The 21,134-nt window shown below is 33.0% G+C and overlaps 3 protein-coding genes, 1 long non-coding RNA gene and 2 other non-coding genes across 6 annotated transcripts; 2 read left to right on the plus strand and 4 right to left on the minus strand.

Annotated features, from left to right (window-relative positions):
- Positions 1 to 3,788: 3,788 nt before the first annotated feature.
- On the plus strand, positions 3,789 to 6,855 carry LOC107904453 (tRNA (guanine(26)-N(2))-dimethyltransferase). Its single transcript, XM_016830841.2, has 6 exons — positions 3,789 to 4,506; positions 5,007 to 5,207; positions 5,280 to 5,382; positions 5,580 to 5,780; positions 5,871 to 5,933; positions 6,281 to 6,855. The coding sequence occupies exons 1-6, from the start codon at positions 3,890 to 3,892 to the stop codon at positions 6,383 to 6,385; spliced, it is 1,290 nt and encodes a 429-aa protein (XP_016686330.1). The 5' UTR covers positions 3,789 to 3,889; the 3' UTR covers positions 6,386 to 6,855.
- Positions 6,856 to 6,926: 71 nt separating this feature from the next.
- Positions 6,927 to 8,986, minus strand: LOC107904454 (40S ribosomal protein S26-3). The gene is made up of 5 exons (XM_016830842.2): positions 8,859 to 8,986; positions 8,661 to 8,753; positions 8,467 to 8,551; positions 8,244 to 8,377; positions 6,927 to 7,153 (listed from the first exon to the last, which is right to left on the minus strand). The coding sequence occupies exons 1-5, from the start codon at positions 8,859 to 8,861 to the stop codon at positions 7,082 to 7,084; spliced, it is 387 nt and encodes a 128-aa protein (XP_016686331.1). The 5' UTR covers positions 8,862 to 8,986; the 3' UTR covers positions 6,927 to 7,081.
- LOC121230192 (small nucleolar RNA snoR99) lies at positions 7,385 to 7,486 on the minus strand. Its single transcript, XR_005928139.1, has one exon. It is a non-coding gene; the product is annotated as a small nucleolar RNA snoR99 (small nucleolar RNA).
- Positions 7,648 to 7,750, minus strand: LOC121230191 (small nucleolar RNA snoR99). The gene has a single exon (XR_005928138.1). It is a non-coding gene; the product is annotated as a small nucleolar RNA snoR99 (small nucleolar RNA).
- Positions 8,987 to 9,729: 743 nt separating the features above from the next.
- LOC107903052 (uncharacterized) lies at positions 9,730 to 13,484 on the plus strand. The gene is made up of 3 exons (XR_001685689.2): positions 9,730 to 9,804; positions 12,768 to 12,888; positions 13,017 to 13,484. It is a non-coding gene; the product is annotated as an uncharacterized lncRNA (long non-coding RNA).
- Positions 13,485 to 16,764: 3,280 nt separating this feature from the next.
- LOC107904452 (superoxide dismutase [Mn], mitochondrial) lies at positions 16,765 to 19,915 on the minus strand. The gene is made up of 6 exons (XM_016830840.2): positions 19,430 to 19,915; positions 18,374 to 18,420; positions 18,147 to 18,272; positions 17,962 to 18,018; positions 17,529 to 17,606; positions 16,765 to 17,054 (listed from the first exon to the last, which is right to left on the minus strand). The coding sequence occupies exons 1-6, from the start codon at positions 19,872 to 19,874 to the stop codon at positions 16,962 to 16,964; spliced, it is 846 nt and encodes a 281-aa protein (XP_016686329.2). The 5' UTR covers positions 19,875 to 19,915; the 3' UTR covers positions 16,765 to 16,961.
- Between the last annotated feature and the right edge of the window lie 1,219 nt (positions 19,916 to 21,134).

The following is a 21,134-nucleotide window of genomic DNA, read 5'->3' on the forward strand; positions in this document are numbered from 1 at the left end:
AGATCAGCCTCGCCTACTTCTTTAGATGTTTAATTTCTCTTTTAGTTTTGTTTTTGGTGATAGAGTATTGTGCTGAAGAAGCAACTCTATTCTAAATTTTTGTACTAGCTTGAGGAGTCTACTCTGTTGTAGATTTTGGATTAATCTACTGCTCCACCTGCTTTTGATTTGCTTTACTGGAAGAGTATTTAAGAGATAAGTTAGGTAGCATAGCATTTTCATCAAAAAAACATATTTGCTAATCACAACTTTTCTATTTTCAGGATACTATAACTTATACCCTTTTACACCAGCATTATAACCAAGAAATACGCATTTAATAGATCTCGGTTCCAATTTTCTATTATCAATATGAGCATACGCAGGACACCTAAAGATATTTAAATCAAAATAGCCAGCAAGATTACCAGACCATACCTCTTGTAGAGTATTTTTCTTAATGGCAACAGAAGAAGATCAGTTGGTTAAAAAATAAGTAGTGGAGGCTGCTTCAGCCCAAAACGACTTTGGTAAGTTGACATTTGACAACATACATCAAACCTTCTCCATGATTGTTCTGTTTATTTGTTCTGCAACACCGTTTTGATGTAGAGTATGACGAACTGTCAAGTGTCTCACGATCCCTTCTAACTTGCATAGTTTATTAAACTCATCAGAACAAAACTTAAGCCATTATCTGTACGGAGGTATTTTATTTGTTTTCCCATATGTTTTTCAATCATAATTTTCAAAGACTTAACTGCGAAAAACACATCGTTTTTCTGTTTCAGGAAGAACGGCTAAACTTTTCTGGAAAAATTATTAATAAAAGTAAGTATATAATTAGCTCCACCTTTCGAAGGCACTTTTGATAGCCTCCACAGATCAGAATGAATATAATCCAACGTTCCCTTTGTGTTACAGATTCCTCTAGTGAATCGAACTCTCTTTTGCTTCCCTAAAACATAATGCTCACAAAACTTTAGTTTGCAAATTCCTTACCCATCAAGAAGTTCTCTTTTGCTCAATTCTACCATGTTATTCTCACTCATATACCCTAAGTGCATATGCCAAAGTTTAGTAATATCATCATCTGACAAGGAAAAGAAAGCGACAGCTGCATCACCAGTAACAGTAGAAATCTATGGAACATGTAACTTGACAGTCTTTCTCTGCCCTTTCATCACAATTAGGAAACCTTTGGAAATCTTCGAAACCCCAATTTTAGCTGTGTATTTATACCCTTTTGAATCAATAGTACTCAACGAAATTAAACTTCTCTTCAATTTTAGAACATATCGTACATCACTAAGTGTTCTGACAACTTTATCAAACATCTTAACTTTAATTGTTCCAACACCTGCTATTTTACATGAAGCATTATTTCCCATCAAAATAACACCTTCAGACACTGTTTCGTAAGTTGTAAACCAATCCTGATTGGGACTCATGTGGAAGGTGCAGCCTGAATCAAGGATCCACTCCTCGCTCACTTTAGAATTATTGACAAAAGTGACTAGAAGTTCACTATCACTGTAGTCTTCTACAACATCAACTTCACCGGAATTTTCTTGTTGTTTTCCCTTTTGATTCATAGCCTTCCTTTTGATTCGTAGCCTTCTTTTTGATCTTGTTCTGTAGCTTATAGCACGCAGATTTAATATGTCTTTTCTTCTTACAGAAGTTACAAGTTTTACCTCTATTTGAAGACTTTGATCTAACTTTAGATTTACCGCGAGGATTCTGTTCTTGTGTCCTTTCACAATCATTATCAGTATTCCGATCTTGTTTACCATGAACAATGAGACACTCTCCCTGTGAGTCAATTTTAACCACAAGATGCTTCATCTTATCATATGAGGTTAAAGAATCATAAGCCTGATCAACTATAAGAGACTTGCGGCTATATGAAATTGTGTCTCTAAAGGTAGAATAAGATTGGGGTAACGAACAAAATAGAACAACCGTGGATCTTCTTTATCATACTGAACCTCCATGGCCTCCAAGTTTGAGAGAATTTCTTTAAACATTGTTAAGTATTTGTGCATAGATGCACCTTCCTCTAAACGATAAGCATAAAGACGCTGCTTCATATGCAACTTACTGGTTAGAGTTTTCGACATACATATTCCAGCCTCTTCCATAATGCAGCGACGGTCTTCTCCTTCATCACATCCTGCAAAATTTCGTTAGAAAAATGCAGATGTAATTGTGTTAATGTCTTTTGATCCTTACGCTTCTTCTCTTCATCCGTTAATGTCGAAGGCATCTTATCTATCCCTAGCAGAGCATCCTCCAGATCTATCTACACAAGAATTGCTTGCATCTTAATCTATCATAATGCAAATCTGGTGTTGCGATCTAATAACAGAATTTCATACTTCAAAAATGCTTTTCCCATGATCGAGATGAACAACCCAGAAGCTCTTATAGCAATTTGTGAAAAAAATAGAATGTCGATAATGATAATATATAGCAAAAAAAAAGAAATAAAAATAAAAAACACACAGATTTTTACGTGGAAACCTTTTCGGGAAAAAAACCACGGGCAGAAGAGAAGAAAATTTCCTATGTCGAATTTGAATGAATATAAGAGGAGTAGACTATGTCTATTTATAGGCTTGTAAAACTATATTCTAATAGAAGTGTAGTAAGATTGGAACACCTTATTTTAGTCAATATCAAATATTAAAATAATATAAAAGAAGTGTAGTTTTATATAAATTTTACTTTCATTTTATTTTACAACTGTATTTTATTTAAATAATGATTCGAATCACTTAATTCTAATATATATCATGAGCATGATTTATAAATATATGAGGTAGAAAAAATTTACCTCAAACCCAACTTCACTTACTTTAAACTTGATTTTCCAAAAAAATCTGAACCTAAAGAATCAAATCCGGTCGGCATCCGTTGATATTGGTTTTATTTTTTTTCCACCCTAGCCATATTCAATAAAATAGTAAGTAATAAAAGACATTGAATTTGATGCTGTTAATTCCCGATATAACGTGAATTAAAATGTTAAAAATTTTGGAGTGTTTATATTGCACGAAATATGTGACTTATCTTGATAAACAAAAAAGTCCAATTATAGTGCATGAAGATAATTTTATGGCTTAGCTGATTAAGTTTTTCTTCATATGATCATATAGATGTTCAAAAATTCGTTCTAATCAGATTAGTATATAAAATTAGAATCCATTAATTTAAGGATATTAAGTGATGTTATTACGAGGAGAGTAAAAAACATGTTACGTTCTTATTTATTTAGCTAAACTTTTGTTTCACTGATTTTTTTAACACATATTCTTAATAATAATACAATAATATACAATATTATGCACTCTTTTTCTACTAAATTTTTTATCGATATGTATATTTTAATTATAGATATCCAAAGAAAGTGTTATGAGATAAAATTATTCTTTTTATCTAAAATGCATAGTTTATATTTATTTTATTATTCATAATATTTTCATTAATAATTACTTTAAATCTATATTAAATTACACTTATTATTTTAATTAATAAATCATATTTTAAGATTTTGTTTCCATCACCAAAATTTTTTATCAAAAGTAATGTAATGATTCATTGTAGTTGAAATTGTGATTCAAATGATTTTATCTAATTACTTAATATATATTTTACTATTTGTTGTTTTTCATTATTTTTTAAATTAATAAATTAAATATATTTTATTAAATCATAATCTAGATTTATTAAAAATCCTATTGGAAGGCAGGGAAGTAAAGTAATTGATGATGATATTGATGTGGTCTGCAACGTCTAGAAATGTTGATGTAAGCCGGCGTGGCAGTGGCACTTATCCCATGTAATGTAGGGATTAAATTAAAAGAACACCCAACTAAGACTCATTCCTGCCCAACATTTTCCCGCCATGCTCTCTCTCAATCCTAAAACCCTATCCCCTTCCCCCTTCAATCCCAGGTCCTTTCTAATCCCCAAAAAACCCTCAATCTCATCTCCATCCTTATACGTTAACTCCACAACTTGCTGTCAACCCAATCAAATAACCGAAAGGGGTATCCTTTTCTACACCGGCGACACCTTTTTCCGCCACGAAAGCGCCACCGGCCGAGACCTCGGGGTCCTTTCAGCTGCACTCTACAAGCAATCCAAAGGCCAATTAAGAGTCCTCGATGCAATGTGTGGCTGCGGAATCCGGTCACTTCGCTACCTCGTCGAATCCAAAGCCGATTTCGTGTTAGCCAACGACGCAAACGAGAGCCACAGGAGGGTTATTTTGGATAATTTAGCACAAGTCGAGAGGTTGGAAGGGGAAAAAAAGAGATGGGTAGTGACGCATTGCGAAGCTAATCGGATTTTAACGGATTGTTATTTGCAGAGGGATTATTTTGATTATATCGACTTAGATTCGTTTGGGAGTGATTCGTCTTTCTTTTTAAGGGCTGCGTTTAGCAGTTTGAAACTTGATGGATTGGTTTATGTTACTTCCACTGATGGGTATTCATCAGGCGGTCACCGCCCTTTTCAGTGAGTTTTCTTTTTTTAACCTCCATTGTTATTTCCCTTGCAATTTCGATTGCCACTTTTCAATTTCAAACAATATAACTAATAATTGAAGTTTTGGTCTGTCATGACATTTCGGTTGCTACTGTCTCTCGTCATGGCTTGATTGGTTTTATTTCTGCTATTGCTATAGCAGAACCAAATTGAATAGTTTCATTTCATGGTTTTCTCCAATGGGTGTTTGCAACTGCTGATGTCCTAGCATATTAAGAGTTGTCTGTGGAATCATGCTAATGTTTTTTTTTTAATGAATTATTTTTCGATTCAGTGCCCTGTTCTCACTGATTTTGCTATGCATCAAATATGAGTTTCGACTTAAATAGTGATGTATAATAGTCTTTCAAGCCCTTATGTGCTCCCTAATGAATCGGATTAGGAATTATCGGTAACCATGACATTGGATACTTTCTGTTTTAATTGTCTCTGATGAGTTAATTATTTCTGTTTATGGGTGTATATATTAGTTCATTATCAGCATTTGGAGCATATGTTCGTCCAATGCCGTACGCAAACGAGCTTGGTTTGCGAATCCTTATAGGTGGTGCTGTGAGGGAGGCTTCTGTTCTAGGCTATCGTGTTACCCCACTTTTTTCATACTATTCTTACCATGGACCTGTTTTCAGAGTCTTGCTCCGAATGAATCGAGGGAAGCTACCTGAGAAGAGGTGATATATATATAATCTGTACCTTTTTAGCCGTCTTTTAGTACTTATTTGATGTTTTCATATTAATGATAGGGATTATGGTTTCATCTGCTACTGCAATCGCTGTGGAAATTCTCAAGCAGTTTCATGGGATGAACTTGGTCAAATCAGATGTCCTTGCAATAACTCAACAAAAGTATAATTTCGTTTCATGATGTGTGTGCATTTAACTTTGGTTTTGTGCTTTCCTTTATTTTTTCTGTTTTTATTCCAAGTCATGAAAGCTCTGCAATGTCAAAAAATGCTTATTCTGTACCCACGTTAAGCATTGTTTCTGCTTTTGCAACTGGAGGGGATACAGGCTTATGCTAAATTTGCTGTCAATTTTTACAGGATGCTGCATCACTTGTTGTATCAGGCCCTTTGTGGACAGGACCTCTTCATAGTGGTGCTTATATCATGGAAATGTTAAATTTGGCTGAGCAGTGGGGGTGGGTGGGCAAAGCTGCAGGGACTGGTCTAGAAAAGCTGCTGAAACGGATGTTGGAAGAAAGTGACCCCAGATTACCATTTGGATATATCAAACTGGATGAGGTCCCTCCCATGGTTTTCCCCCCAAAAACATTTGCTCTTATACTTGAATTGCCTGATGTTAGGTAATGATTTTCGCTTCAACTTTATCAGGTGGCTAGTCGTGCACAAACAAATACTCCTTCCATAAGTACTATCATGAGCAGCCTTCACAAGGTATTCTACTTCTATGTTCTTCTCTACTCACAAGCATTTGAACTGCAATTACGTAGAAAAGGATGTGTTTTGCTCTTGTAGACATAAGAATATCATGGGACCTAGAATGACTTGCTTTAAGACAAGGAGGGTTTAGCAGAAAAAAGAATAAAATCAAGAAAGAAATTAGGATAAAGATAGGGTTAGTTTAGAATGGCTAGGAAGACTGTTTACTGTTTAGCTGAATACTTGATCCAATATTCCCAAGCTGGTGATTTCCAGAAATACTAAATGATTCTAGGAATATGAGGATGTTTGTGTCATGGCTCAAAACCAGCAATGAAGTGACTGTGTTGTTTATGTTGCAGGAGGGGTATGCAGCAAGTAGATCACACATTGCCCACAATGCGATCAAGACAGACTGTCCAATGGCAGGATGCATCAGGATTGCCAAGAAAATACACGGGTGCTAAGAATTACAAGCTTTGAAGGCATTAACCTTAAGCCTGTAACAGCTAGGGAACAGAAGCTGCTCCCTGCTCCCCTACCTGCTGTTATACTCATTTGAAGAAGAAAAGCACATTGCAACTCAGCTTTGAACAACCCGACATTTGTTGTCAGATGGATAGAGTTGTTCTAGCTTGTTTGAGTCTTGGAACAGATTTTGCTACTCGCTTGGTTAGAGATGGGATTCGAGCATGTACAAGTAATGCAGAGTTGGGGGTACTCGAGTTTGAGCTGACAACCAATCACACCGAGATCTGTTGAATCTAAAGATTCAAGCTAACCTTAAATTGTTTGGATCAAGAATATATCACGTCTGACTAACTTTTGCGTGTTATATGTCGGAATGAAAGCCTTTCTAAAGCGTTAAAGAATTCCAGTCTGATGCTCTTTGATTCCTACACTACATCTTGAAATAAAATTATATAATACCATTTTACTTGCACGGTTTTCATTTTGGATAATCATATGCAACTAAACAGAAATTATGAAGTTTCAAGTTCCAACATGTATTCTCAACCACTCAATACCTTCCAGATTTAACTAAGTATCGAACTTTAAAACAATAAAAAAAAACTCCCTACATGATCCAAGTTCTCAAAATTCAAGCAACGATATCTCAAAGCAAAACACGAAATACAAATTCATCTTAAACTTCAAGAGCCTTATGCACGAGCAGGAGCGGCAACACCAGGACGAGGAGCCTGACCAGGCTGACCAGGCTTTGGCATATCATCCTGAAAAGATTTGAAATCACAGACGATTAACGAAAGCTTCTGAAGAGGAAAAAGAAAAACCCTGAGACCATCAACTATACATTGTGTAGTGCAATTAAATTTTTCTTAGCAAACACATTATTCTTTATTATTGAAAAAATATTCCTCAGCGAATTAAGTAATGCTGTATCCAAATGACTGCTAAAATCCCAACAACCATAGCTACCTGCGTAACCCACCATGCATAGTCTATTGGAAACTATCTTATGATGATCAGCGTGCCACCAAAATGGCAACTGATAAAGTGATTTAGATGGATATTTAACATGAGGGAACAGTCAATCCCAAAAGCAAATAAAATTTCAGCAAAAGGTGCCAGACCACTCCCTTGAAATATGCAAAGCATGGATCACAATCAGAAAAAGTAGGGATCTCTAAGTTTCAGGTTTAGCTAAATTCTACAATCCCTTTGGTCTCTATGAGCTACAGTCCACATAAATTATCTTAATTCTAAGGAATTTTCCATTCGGTAATGATCAATACGCCACCAAAAAAGGCCACTGACAAAGTGATTTAGATGGATATTGAGTTTAAGGGACTTCTTCATCCCTTAAGCACTTAGAGAGTTCTGCAAAAGGGGCTGACATGAGTCCCTAAAGAATAGTATCTTTATAAACATAGCAGATAGAATCATTCTAATGATAGTTGATGACAAAAATCAGCAAAGTCCAAGTTCTACCAGTCCCGTGGATGACTTCCATATATCAGTTATTTTAGATTCATAGACATTTTCCATCCCAAAATGATCATAAGCAACCGAATAAGGCAGACGGCTATTAGGTATTAGGGACTAATTCATCCCTAAAGCCATGGAAACTTTCTGCTCAAAAGGCAGACTAGCAGTCCCTGAAGATTTTCCAAAAGACCCTTTTCTCATCTATATAATTCATAGGTTAAAAAATCTATAAGAAGTTTATTAGCTCAAATTCCATTAGCAACCTTACACTAATGATAAACAACCCAAGCAAGGTGAGAGGAACCACATTCCATTCACATAACAAAATAGATCATTGACAGTGAAAAGCATGATATCAGGGATTATAAGACGTACCCTGCGTCTAATGAAGCGCTGAGGTGGGTCACGTTTCCTCCTGTCAGTGCGGGACCGGACCCTAACAACATGGGAATGGATCGCACATGAAACACAGTATTGCATCTTCACATACAGCTTGGGCAGAGTGTACGCTACACAACATCAACCAAATAATGAATCCAAAAATAAACAATAAAATCAGAAATTTTGGTTTTATAAGACGCATTAAATGAGGAATTACTGTCATAGACGCAGGCTTCCTGGACATCCCTGACAGCAGCTTGCTCCACGATGTTCCTCACAAGAAACCTCTTGATTGACTTATCCTTTACTCATTCGAAACAAAAGGGAAAACAATAAGAAAACAATATATGTGTGAAATAAATCAAAAATAAAAACCCAAAGACCCAGGTAAGAAAACCATATGTGAGGTACTTTAGGGCAACATTTGCCGCAGTTAGAGCAGCGGATGAACTTGACATGGCCACGGCCATGTTTGTTTCGGCCACCATTCCTACGCTTGAATGTCTACAAAGCAATAAAGATCCAATCAGAGTGATCAAATTAGTGAAAAAATATTAAATTTTGATAAAGAACCGGAAGCAAACAATAAAGATGAAATGAAGAACAGACCATGGCTAGAGGGTTGAAGTGTTTTTTGGAGGCTCTTTGCTTCTGCTCGCTAACAATTAGGGTTTTGGCTTGTAAAGAAAGGGCAAGTTTGGGGGGAAAATGATGTTTTTATATCACGGCGAGTTTGTCTCGTGAAGCCCTAATTTTTCACTTATAAAAAAGGGAAAAATTCAAGTTTAGTCACTAATATATGGTTTGAATTACATTTTGGTCACTAAATTTTAAAAAAAATTATTTTGTGATCACTAATGTTATTAATTTGTTATGCTATGGTCACTGAAACATTAATGGTGTAACGGTGAGCTAACACAATCGTTAATAATATTTTCTTAATTTTTTTTCATCCTTTTTGTAACAGCCAATTTTTTCAGTGGTGTCGGAAACAGTGATTCGAGATCATTAAATCTGACGAGTAAGTTTAGAAATTTTAACAAGTAATAATTATAGGCCAAGTGCAAACTTAAAAGAATTATTTTTAATTAATGAATTTTGCGATTTTAAAAGAATTAATCAGGTAAATTTGGTTGAAAACGAGGTATCGAGAACTCGGATTTATAAACCGAGCCATAAATATTTTTATAAATATTTATGGAGTGTTATTAAGTTAGTATTAAAGTTTCGTTAGAAAATTTTAACATTTGGTTAGTCAATTAATTAAAAAGGACTAAATTGAAAATAGTGCGAAATTTATTAAATTGTGATTAAATAGTCTAAGTGATTAAAAAGGAGGGATTTAAAAGGCAATTGGACCCAAATTGTATGGGCTGGACGGTTGGGCAAGAAAATCAGCAAAAAAGACAAGGAGAAACAAGGGCAAAATGGGAAATTTTACAAATTAAACATATAAACAAGACAAATTTGAAAAATCTAGAGATATCATCATTTTTCTTCAACAAAAACGCCATGGGAGGTCTGAAAGCTGCTGGTTTTTCATACTTTGACATATGTGAGTTCAATTCTTACCCTTTTCTTTGAGATTTTTATGTTTTTGAGATTTTTATGTTTTTCTGACTTTTACAATTAGGTCCAAGTGTTTAATTCATTAGTTTTTGATTTTATGAACAAATTTAAAAGCTATCATTGATAAGTGTTAGCTGTTTATGATGAAATAAAATGAATTTGAAGCTTTGATTTTGTTGTTTGACAATTTTATCAAGTAATTTCAATAGATATTGAGTTTAGGACCTAATTGTGAAAAAGTTGTGAATTAAGGTTTAGTGTTAAAATTATGATTTTCAAAGATTGTGTAATAGTTTAGAAAGATGGAATAAAATGTTAATTGAAAAAAATTAGCTTAATAGATGGGCTAATTGAGCAAGGACTGAATTGTATGACCTTTGAAATTTAGAGGAAAAATGGTAATAAACATCTTGAACTAAAACAATATTGGACAGCAGAAGTAGACTAACTTTGAAAAATCACCATAAATTGTAGAAATCGAATTAGAAGATGAATAAAATATGAAATTAAAGCTTATTGAGTCTAGTTTTTCATAGAAGAAACGCTGTAAGCAATGGATTTGTAAATTATGAGATATAATGAATTTTATGAGACACTATTAGAATGAATTCGGGTTCCCCTGTTTTGACTTTGGAAAATCACAAAAAATTGGAGAAAATTAATTAGAGTCTCAAATTTATATGCTTAGAATCCTTAATGAGTCTATTTTCAATAGAAATCAATGGGAACATTATCCGAGTTTTGTACTGTGATATAATTAATTTTTAGTGAAGAGAGATCAGAACTGTTGGATAGTGAAACAGGGGAAACTTAAATGAATAAACTGTACTAATTTGCTAAACCAAAAATTCTTAAAATTTTATGGTGGAATTATATGTGAGTCTAGTTTTATGAAAAATTTACGGATCTTAATTTTGAGCTCTGTAGCTCGAATTATAAATAATTGAGTGACTATGACTCGTGTGAACAGATTGATGTGAGCATTAATAAGTAAATTGTGAAATCGTACTTACTAGAATGTTATATACATTAAGGATGTGGAATGGAGAGGAGGAGGAGGAAAAATATATATGAATATTCAGTTAGCATGGCTAATTTGCATGTTTTAAGCTCATGGACTAAATTGAATAAAAGTAAAACTTTAGGGGGCAATTTTGTAAAAATGTCAAAAATGACTAATTTGAAGGGAATAAATTGTTTTATTATCTAAATTAATAAATTGAATGAAATTATCAATTTAAGATTGGGTGAAATTTGAGAAAATGGTAAATTACCAATATGCCCCTAAATCTTGGTATTTCTGCAATTTAGTCAGGTAGGTTCGGATACCCTGAATGAGCATGTAAATATGAAAATTTAAGTATTGTATCGTATTTTATATGATATTTTGAATTGAATATATGAAAAGGATGTTACATGAAAATGAATACTAAATAATATAAATTAATTGAAATTATTCTGAAAATTTCGGTAATGTCTCGTATCCTATCCCGGTCTCAAGTACGGGTATGGGGTATTACACTTTTCAAGTAAACTCTCTCTCTCTCTTTTTTTTCTTCTTCTCCTTATCCTTTTCACGGTCCCTATTTCTCTTATTCTCAAAGCCTTCTTCAACCTCTTCTCTTTCTTCAAAAATTTTCCTACACTTTTCTTCCATTGCAAGATATTGGTATTATTTTCATCACGAAATATGATCAATACCAACACTTTTTTTTTATTAGCTTTATCAACTTCCACAGGAAATAATGACAATATTTGGTAACCGAAGATGAGTGTAAGGTAGCTTCTTGGAAGAGAAAGAGGTTGAAAATGGTTATGAGAAGAAGAGAAAGGGAGACCATGAGAAGGATAAGGACAAGAAGAAGAGTGAAAAATGAAGTGAGAACAAAATAGAAAAAAAAAAGTTCACTTGAAAAGAAGGGAAGGTGAAAAAAAAACATTATTAAAGGCGTTACACCATTAATGGTAGGTAATAGCTTAGTGACTATAACATAATAAATCGATAACGTTAGAAATTATATAATAATTTTTAAAGTTTATTGATCAAATCGTAATCTGAACCATATATAAGCGACTAAACTTGTAATTTACTCTTTAAAAATTGTATAGCACCTTAAAATTTTGAGTTATTTGTGTAATTTTTGTTTTCTTTGCAAGAGTGGTTCAATCAATTTTTTTTATATAAATATTGTTGTTTTAAAATTATTTATTAAAATACATTTTCTAACAAAAAATTGTAATTTTTTAATTTTGATATTTGTAAAGATCAAGTCAAATATATTGATTCGAGATTGATTGCTCGTAAGCCCAATTACTTGAATTTAATATAATAGATTTTGACATTCGTAAGTGTCGAGGTTCATTTAAATTAAATTTGAATGATTGTGCATACACATCTTACAAATACTCTCCTCCCTTTTTTTTATTTTTTTATTTTTACACTAAATTCCGACCCTAAGTTATCTCCTTCTCCTCTCCTAAGCACTCTAACTCTCAAGCTCTTAACTTGAATTTCTATCCATTGTAAAATGGGTCTATTAAGGCTATAGGCTCACAAATTAGCATATTGATAAGCATGGTAAAATCTTCTGTCATGAGATTTCGTTATTATTAAAATTTAATATTATTTTTTATATAGCAATAAATAAAAATTAATTATTAATTATTTTCTCAATTATTAACAAGATAAAAAATAAATTATTTGATCTCGGATAATCTAAGTTTTAAAATCCTCAAATATGATTGGATTATAGATTATTTAAAAACATCAGATTTAAACAGGTATCTTAGATACCCCACTTTCATTGCTTGGAAAAGTTGCTTGTTGCCTTAATTAAACGATAGAAGTTAGAGATCCGTACTTCTCAATTTCCTTGCAGTAAAGTGACTTTTAACATTGAAAAATGTAACTCTACTCACATGTTTTCCTTGCCTTTGATCCATGGCCAGTACCATCCACATTATCGAGTACAAAATCTATCTTTAAATAAGAAAGATGTCGAAGGGTGTTGAGTGGAGTTTACATAGTACGAAACACTAATTGAGGAGACATTAGTTACAAATACAAATGGTAAAGACCTCGATCGCTATGCCAAAGCTTACATACTATACATGATCAAAGGAATGCTAATGCTTTACATGTTTGGCTATTTTATGCATTATATATACCCATCTACTGACAAACTTCCATTTGACTAGGACGTTCAACTAGGGGTTTGCAATTATGGCATTTCTCTACTAGGTGATTTATAAGACAATGCAGATAGAGATGGATGAAATTTACTATTGATGTCTACTGGTATATGATGCAGATACTATTTGTTGCCCTCATCCCTTTCTAGCCATATAATGTCCCTTTATCGACAATGTAAAACTATAACCATAATTGATATATTAGAACACACTAAATTATAAATATTTACAATATGTCCTACTTTTAATATTTAAATAGATTTGGAGTACCTTGGATCATACAATTATTATATAGACCTTACTTGGATTTGATGAGAAATCATTCTACATGCACATGAACAAGTAATTTATTTCTATAATTGTATTTAATTAATATAATTATTATCATAAATGAATATAATTATATTTATTATAATTGTTTGCTGTAACAACCATATTTTAGTGGTTTTGGGATCACAATTTCAGCGTGTGACTTCGTAGATGTTATTTATTTAATATTTACGAGATCATTAATATCATATTAAAATTTGGTTCGGTAAATTTGATGTTTGATTAAGTAATTAAAGAAAAAGAACTAAATCGTAAAATTTGTAAAAATTAATTGCTATTAGTGTTTAGGTGCAAATTGAGGATAAATGTATGACGGGATGGTTTTAAATGGAATTTAGCCATAATATTATTAATAGTGGACGGTTAATGCCTTTGGTTAATGAAATTAAAGGTGAAACTTAGGGGTAATTTAGTAAATAGTTAAATATCTTAACATAAACAAAACAATTAGACAATCTTCTTCATTCTCTAATGTTCCAACCGATTTCACCATTTTTAAACCTTGGAAGCTTCGGCCTTGTGTATATCTTTCCATGTAAGTCCATTTTCACTCGTTTTTCATGAATTTTGTGTTTTAAAGATCGTTCTAGCTTAATCTAGTTAGCGCATGGACTATTTTGAAATACTATCAAAGTTTTAAAAACTTGCCATTGATATTCTTGAAGCTTTTTAGTTGTTAATGGTTTAGTTTGAAGCTTGAGGATGAATTTGGACTAATTTGTAAAGTGATTTTAAATAGTTTTGAGTTTAGGGACTAAAATGATAAAATATTGAAATTTGTTTGGTTTTCTTGTAAAATTTTAGAATTAGAAGGTTGTATAAGGATGGTTATGAATTTTCCACTTAGGGTTAGGGTTAGAGATTAATTGTAAAAATAAACTTGTTTCGATTGGAGTGACTAAATTGAATGAAGTGTAAAACTTTAGGGATGAAAAATGATAATAGAAGTTAATATGCATTAAATTACATGTTATAAGATAATTGAGGTTGATAAATTGAAATAAATTACTATATAGATCAAGAATCGGTAGATAATCGTAGAAAAGAGAAAATTGACGACTAGTCCTTGATATTGCTATCTCTGTTGTTTAGCCTTGGTAAGTTCATACGATATTATTTTGTATAATTTAGTAATAACTTAAAATTTTATATTTTGGTGACATTGGTTATAAATTGAAATGTTACGATTGAATTGATAGGAAAACGTGTTGATATGGAAAGTGTTATACATTTTTATGTATCGAGCTCGAATGAACATATGATAGAATATAATTGGCATGCCAATAATTTATTTTGCGCATTGTATGGGATTGACTTGTGATGAGATGATGATATATGACATTTTATTATTCACTGAGTATACGAAATTCAACATTTGTTGCGGATTACTGAGTTATATTTATAGTGATACTAGAATGGTTCTGGAGGCAGATGTAAAGCCTACGAGCTTAGCACTTGGTGCCTAGGTATGTTTTTAGAGGGATGTTAGCCTACGGGCTTGGCACTTGGTGCTTAGGCGTGTCTTTAGAGGGATGTTAGTCTACGGGCTAAGCACTTGGTGCCCAAGCATGTTCTTGGTTAGATTAGCTCGGTTGAGCATTTTGGCGTGTCTTGGGTGGATAACTGCGTATCCATATCTGTTTATATCCGTTCATCTGGCAGAATTGTGTTTGTTAAACGATAAAATGATTTGTATTGAGACTTGATGATAATCTCTTGTTGATGTCTTCAAAATATATTTGCATATGCTTATGGATACTATGTAGTAACTTGGCATGAAATGATCTTGTTAGCTTGGATGGATTTATGATTTGTGTATATGAAACTCACCTATTGACACGATTGTGATGACAAGATTGAATGTTAGTTAATTGTCTTGTAAATTTATAAATGTAACATAAGGTATGCTTTATCGTTTTCAACCTATGAACTTACTAAGCTCTATTGAAGTTTATTTGTGTTATTTTCCTGTTTCTTTGTAGATTTTGTTTTGCAAAACTAAACAATCAGATCAGCTTAAAGATCACATTATCCAACCACCTTTTGGTAAACTTTGAAACCATTATAATTTGATTTTGTGGCATGTAATAGGGATAACTTGTTTATGTATATAAGTGTTCTTTACAAATGGTATGTTGAAGCTTATATAGAAGTTGTATGCTTGTTGGTCAAAAGTATGGTTGGTCATGGCTTGGTATAGAGATTTGAATGTGATATTCAGTTTGACATGTGTTGGGATGTAGATATATATATATGTATATATATATGATGGAATGAAATACATATGGATGAGCTGTAATGTGGTAGGGAAATGCTTGATTAGGTAAAACTTTGGTTGGGATGGCATGAAATGACATGAACATGGTTTCTTTGATTGGTAAATGTGTTATTATTCTATTCTCGGACATGCATGTCATTAGCTGTGAGATTATCCAATATAATAATTTTGAAGCATCACAAATATAGATTGACAATGGCATTCTCGAGTTACAGAACCTGTTGGATTGATTGAGTTTGCGCCACCTATTATCCAAGCGCGTCTGTATACTTATATCACTTAAGCAATTGATTCGGTCTATCTAGCACATTTTGTTCTTTGATAAGGATGTCAATCATGAACATGTTAAGAATTTGGCCAAAGTTTACGCAAGCATTTAAAGTTTCGAGGAACTTTTGCACACCTTATTGCATCCATCCGATGCAACAATATGCACTGAATGATGAGTTTTATTTTTTTATCATGGGGTTCGAAGTGAACAAAGATTGATGTAAAGAGGAAGATCCACTCCAAGCTCCATCACGATGGAATCTAGCATGTAGTTGAAAAGATGCATTTGCCTTGCGTCATAGATAATTGTATAAATATTTACTTTTTGTATTTGTTTATTTAGAAAAACTTTATATAATTAATTTTAATTAAATTTCATATATTCTTTTATTTAACTCAATTAACTTTAATTTTATCCGAAATACTTATCAATTCTCTCGAATTAAAAGAATTTAATTAATTTATGTCCAGTTTGATCTGGTTTTTAAAATCAACAAAATTGTTTAAACTTGAGAATATTAATTTGAATTAATTTAAAAAAAATTACCGACACATTGATCAAATATACCAAAGTTCAATAGTGTTGTGCTTGTCCGTCAACACCTATTGGTGTCGAAATCCAATTTATAGATTAAGGTTTATAGTTTTCCACAGGGTTTCCATGGGCTGAGGGCCTTTTTATCAGAACCGAACACCCAAAGTTCAGGTTCCTTGTGCTTTGTATCTCATTTGTATCTATAAAAAAGTAAAATTATTAGGGTCAAAGAGGATCAAAGGCAGTTCACCATCGGTTTTATGAACTGCAAACTAGGATAAATACCAAGAAAACAAAATAACCATTCATTCAATGCCCTTGATCAGCCTCGGAAAGGAGAATAAAGAAAAACCCAAAAGCAAGGGTCACTCAAGGGTAAATGTAAATGTAATTCACCAGTGGTACAAGACGCCATCTAATTTTTAAGCATTAAGCTTAATATTTATTAACTTTCATACAACACATACACTATTCTTCTTGTTATTCTCTTTGCCATACAACATCCGACAAGTTGCCTCTTAATTCTCTACATCAAACCTCAAGCACTTTCTTTCTCGTACACTTCACTTGCATATTTCCAATTTATGACCTTCCATACGTTCTTCAAGTAATCTGGTCTAACGTTCTTGTACTGCACCATAAAAACATATATCAAAGGGACACATAAGAAAAAGTACACCAGGATATCAAAGATTACCATCTTTATAAAGGATGGCTGAATAAATTATACAATTATTTTTTCAACCCCTCCCTCATGTACACCCCGTAGTGTGATATATATAGAGAGTAAAGATATATGACTCAAATTCTCTTATACTCAAGCCATTGGCAAATATATGGTGCTCTCATAAGCTTATTCAAGCAACTGAATAAAGTGAACATAATATCTTCTGAGATGCAAGAGGGCAGAAGTTTCGGTTTATTGAATGTAACCAACAAAACAAGATTTTTTTTTTCTTTTCCAAAAACTAAAAAAGAGTAAAAATTCTGAAATCAAAGCAGAGGATCATTGATGTAACAAGCCTACATTGGCATTGTCATATGCTAATCTTTGATTTACATTTGAGCTCAAATTTTAACAGACAACTAAAGTTTGAAAATTTACCTGTAGATAATATGCATGCTCCCAAACATCTATCCCAAGCAAGGGAACTAAATTTGGCCCGTTGGTCACAAGTGGATCCTGCAGCAAAGATTTCATAATCATATTATGCCTCTCACCTCAACTTATAGCTTTTTATAAGCAACTTTTAAGAGGGGAGTATAAGCTTCACAAGACTCCAACTTATAGAAACCAAGTAGAGGTGACCTCTCTAAAAAAGCTCACATCATAGGCCTGAGAGGTAATGGGCAACCCTGTTACATGGTATAACTTCCAGAGGCCATAATCTCATATAAGATATTCTCGGTTATTAAAGTCTTCCAATGGAGCGGAATAAGCAAGGCCACAGAAATAAGTAGGTTCACATTCAAGTGAACAAACCAAGAAGTCCCATAATTGTTCATGAATCACTTTACACTAAATATTGCAAGCATACCTGATTTGCAGTGGTTTCGACCACAAGCTTCTTCAACTCCTTGTCCAGTCCAAGCCACTTTCAAGAAAATAAAAGTAAGCAAACAAGAGAAGTAAGAGTAAGCAAATACGGATGCAAACCATTTATGACTGGATGCCCAAGGAAACAAAAAATCAAGTGAACCCTTAGCAAACAAAATCACTGACCACCCAACCAGAGCCTTGCAAAGCAGCACCCTCAGCATTCATCTTCTGAATCAATGATTCCAATGAACCAAAGTTGGTATCAATGGCCCAACCCAAAGAACCATGTGGAGGCTCACCTCCTCCTTCCTGTCATGTAAATGGAATGAGGTAAGCGGCAATCCATTTCAAAGAATATTACATATTACTAAGATAGATTTGAAAAATATGATTTTGAAATATGAACTTACACGAATAGGGGCAAGATTCTTCCAAAAAATTGAGTGGTTGATATGACCTGCATGAGATAACAACCATTCAACATGACGGTAATTCAGTATAATAGCAAACAAAGGACTAAAAAAGAAACATCCTAGTTAGTCAGAATCATTCATCAAGCAAAATTGAGCTATGCTAGTATCTAATACAAATTTTTTTAATCAAAATTGTTCAAAACCGTAAAATCGATGGCCCTGTTTGACAATTAACTGATAGCTGATTGTAGTGGCTGGTTTGGCCAACTGATTCTATTAACTATTTATTTAGAAGTGTTTAGTAAAACTTAGTTGAGAGCTGAAAGCTGACAAATAAAAGCATGACACATTTTATTGTTAAGTATTTATTTGTTTAGACTTTATTGGTTGAAATTATTGAAATAAAACACTATTACCAATGAATTAAAGCATCTATTAAGGAAATTAATTAGTGAATATTTTTGAAATTAAAAAAAAAACAAATTTCTTAAGTTCCTTATTTGCAAATTTCAATATTAATAGTGTATCAATATAATTGTAAACTATATTCTTACCGATAATTATGTCAAGTAGCATATTTCATTGTATAAGAAATCATTTTACACAAGTAAATTAAAAATAAATCTCGCAAAGAGAATAATTTTTAAGCAAACATGGTCAGAGGTCAGATATGTGGTACCTATCTCATTCCCAATCAACTGTGAGTCTTTTGTTTTGAAAGATTTAGCTCAAAAAGCTCTATTCACCCCACCAAAAAGGGTTTGACTACCAATCCTACATTTGTGCCCAAATCAGCTAAAAGAAACTCCAAACTCTGATTACCAAAACACACCCGATATCTTTATTATTCCAAAAGATTATATTTTTAACATATACTAATCCAAAATCCTATTCACTTTAAATCCCGTAAGCAAAAAGCAAGTAATAGCGGAACTTAAAAAGAGGTATTGCTCACAAGTTTCAGAGTCAGAAGAAAAATCACAAATTATCAATCTTTGAACGGCAACTCAGTCACTTAATTGAAGCATTAAATAAAAAAGAACAAAAAATTACCTCCGCCGTTGAACTTGATGGCGCTTTGCAACTTAACGACGGTGGAAGAATCTCCTTTCTGGATAGCGTCATGGAGCTGCTCCAAAGCCTTGTTATAGTTAGTGATGTAAGTTTGGTGATGCTTCTGGTGATGGAGCTGCATGATCTCTCCACTGATGGCGGGCTCGAGTGCGCCATAGTCGTACGGAAGATCGGGGAGCGAGAAGGTCTGCAAGGCTCGAGACTGAGCCAGCCTGGTGGAGTTGAGAGCCAAGGTTAGGGTTTTCCTGGTGGCTAACGATCGAAGGGCCATTTGGAGACGCAGTAGATTCTTTTTTTCTAAAGTACAACCAGAAATGTGAGTTTTATACATGAAGCCTCCATGAGGGAGGACTTTATATTTAGGGAGGGGAAGAGCTAGCCTCACACGCGGGTGGGGATTTCTGTGATTTACATCAATTTTCATTCCATAAAAAATAATAGTATTACTATCATACTAAAAGCGTCATCATTATCTAATTTTTATGAATTAATTTATTATCTTTGAAGTAAATAAAATATTAAATTTTAGGGTAAACTATTAAAATAGTCACTTTTTTTGCCTCATTTTACATTTTAGTCACTTATGTTTGAAATGTTACATTTTAGTCATTTACGATATCGTGTTGTAACATTTTAGTCATTGAGTCATTAATTATCGTTAACGGTGTGACGATTAGCTAATGTGGCACGTTAGATCATCATTTCAAATGAAAATTTTATGTTAAATTATAAATTGATCCCAATATTTTTTTCGTTTTGAGTAATTTAATTTTTTCTTTTTATGTTATTTTAACTTTTTTTTTCATTTTATTTTGCTTCTCCTTGTGCTTTCATCCCTTCAATTATTTATGTCAACAACTGACAATGACTGGTTGGTTCGGAAAAGGAATGAACAATGATATAAAGCAGCTTCAGATAGCATACTCAGGTGCATGATAGCCGAAGGTTCCCAAATACGAATAGAATGAAGACGAGCAGCCATGTCGAGATCCTAGTTTGAGAGGTTAAAATATGCAATCTTTGCTTTGAAGTCTTCAAAAAGAAGGACATTGCTACATCTCATATCTCTGTGGATAATTGAATGTTGAACCTTCTTGTGCAAATATTCCAATCCACTTGCTGCATCAACCACAATTCTTACCCTCTACATCCAGTCAAGAACCGGACCCAGTTGTGCCCCTTGAACTCCCTTCCTTCTTGTGATTCCCAAAAGCAAGAAACAAAAATGTCAAACTAAAAGAGCTTAACCTATATACACATATGTTTTAAAAAATGAAAAATATAAAAAAAAAATATGTTAAGAGAAATGGAGAAGGGAGGAAAATAGAGGGTGAAGCAGAAGAAAATGAAAAAAAAAAGAAAGTTAAAAGAACATAAAAGAAAAAAATTCAAATTGCTCAAAATGAAAAAATATAGGGACCAATTTTATAATTTAACCTAAAATTTTTGTTTGAAATGATGATTAATGTGTAATTCAACTTACTGTTACACCATTAATGGCAATTATCGGCTCAGTGACTAAAATGTTACAACACAATAATGTAAGTGACTAAAACGTAACATTTCAAACATAAGTGACTAAAATGTAACTTAAGATAAATAAAAGTGACTATTTTAACAGTTTAGCCTAATTTTTAATATAGAAGGCTTTGGAATGTAAAAATTCCTCAAAAGTTTACAAAAA

Source organism: Gossypium hirsutum, chromosome A05 (assembly GCF_007990345.1).
Source record: "Gossypium hirsutum isolate 1008001.06 chromosome A05, Gossypium_hirsutum_v2.1, whole genome shotgun sequence".
Lineage (NCBI taxonomy): Eukaryota > Viridiplantae > Streptophyta > Magnoliopsida > Malvales > Malvaceae > Gossypium > Gossypium hirsutum.

Excerpts from the sequence above, each read along its gene's own strand:
- LOC107904452 (XM_016830840.2), bottom strand. The coding sequence starts at position 19,874 with ATGAAAATTGATGTAAATCACAGAAATCCCCACCCGCGTGTGAGGCTA. Across the intron at positions 17,607-17,961 it reads TCGAAACCACTGCAAATCAG|GATCCACTTGTGACCAACGG; the intron begins GTATGCTTGCAA and ends TCTTTGCTGCAG. Across the intron at positions 17,055-17,528 it reads AGCATGCATATTATCTACAG|TACAAGAACGTTAGACCAGA; the intron begins GTAAATTTTCAA and ends TTTATGGTGCAG.
- LOC107904454 (XM_016830842.2), bottom strand. Across the intron at positions 8,552-8,660 it reads GCGGCAAATGTTGCCCTAAA|GATAAGTCAATCAAGAGGTT; the intron begins GTACCTCACATA and ends GAATGAGTAAAG. Across the intron at positions 8,378-8,466 it reads GGAAGCCTGCGTCTATGACA|CGTACACTCTGCCCAAGCTG; the intron begins GTAATTCCTCAT and ends GATGTTGTGTAG.
- LOC107904453 (XM_016830841.2), top strand. The coding sequence starts at position 3,890 with ATGCTCTCTCTCAATCCTAAAACCCTATCCCCTTCCCCCTTCAATCCC. Across the intron at positions 4,507-5,006 it reads GGCGGTCACCGCCCTTTTCA|TTCATTATCAGCATTTGGAG; the intron begins GTGAGTTTTCTT and ends TGTATATATTAG. Across the intron at positions 5,383-5,579 it reads CTTGCAATAACTCAACAAAA|GATGCTGCATCACTTGTTGT; the intron begins GTATAATTTCGT and ends CAATTTTTACAG.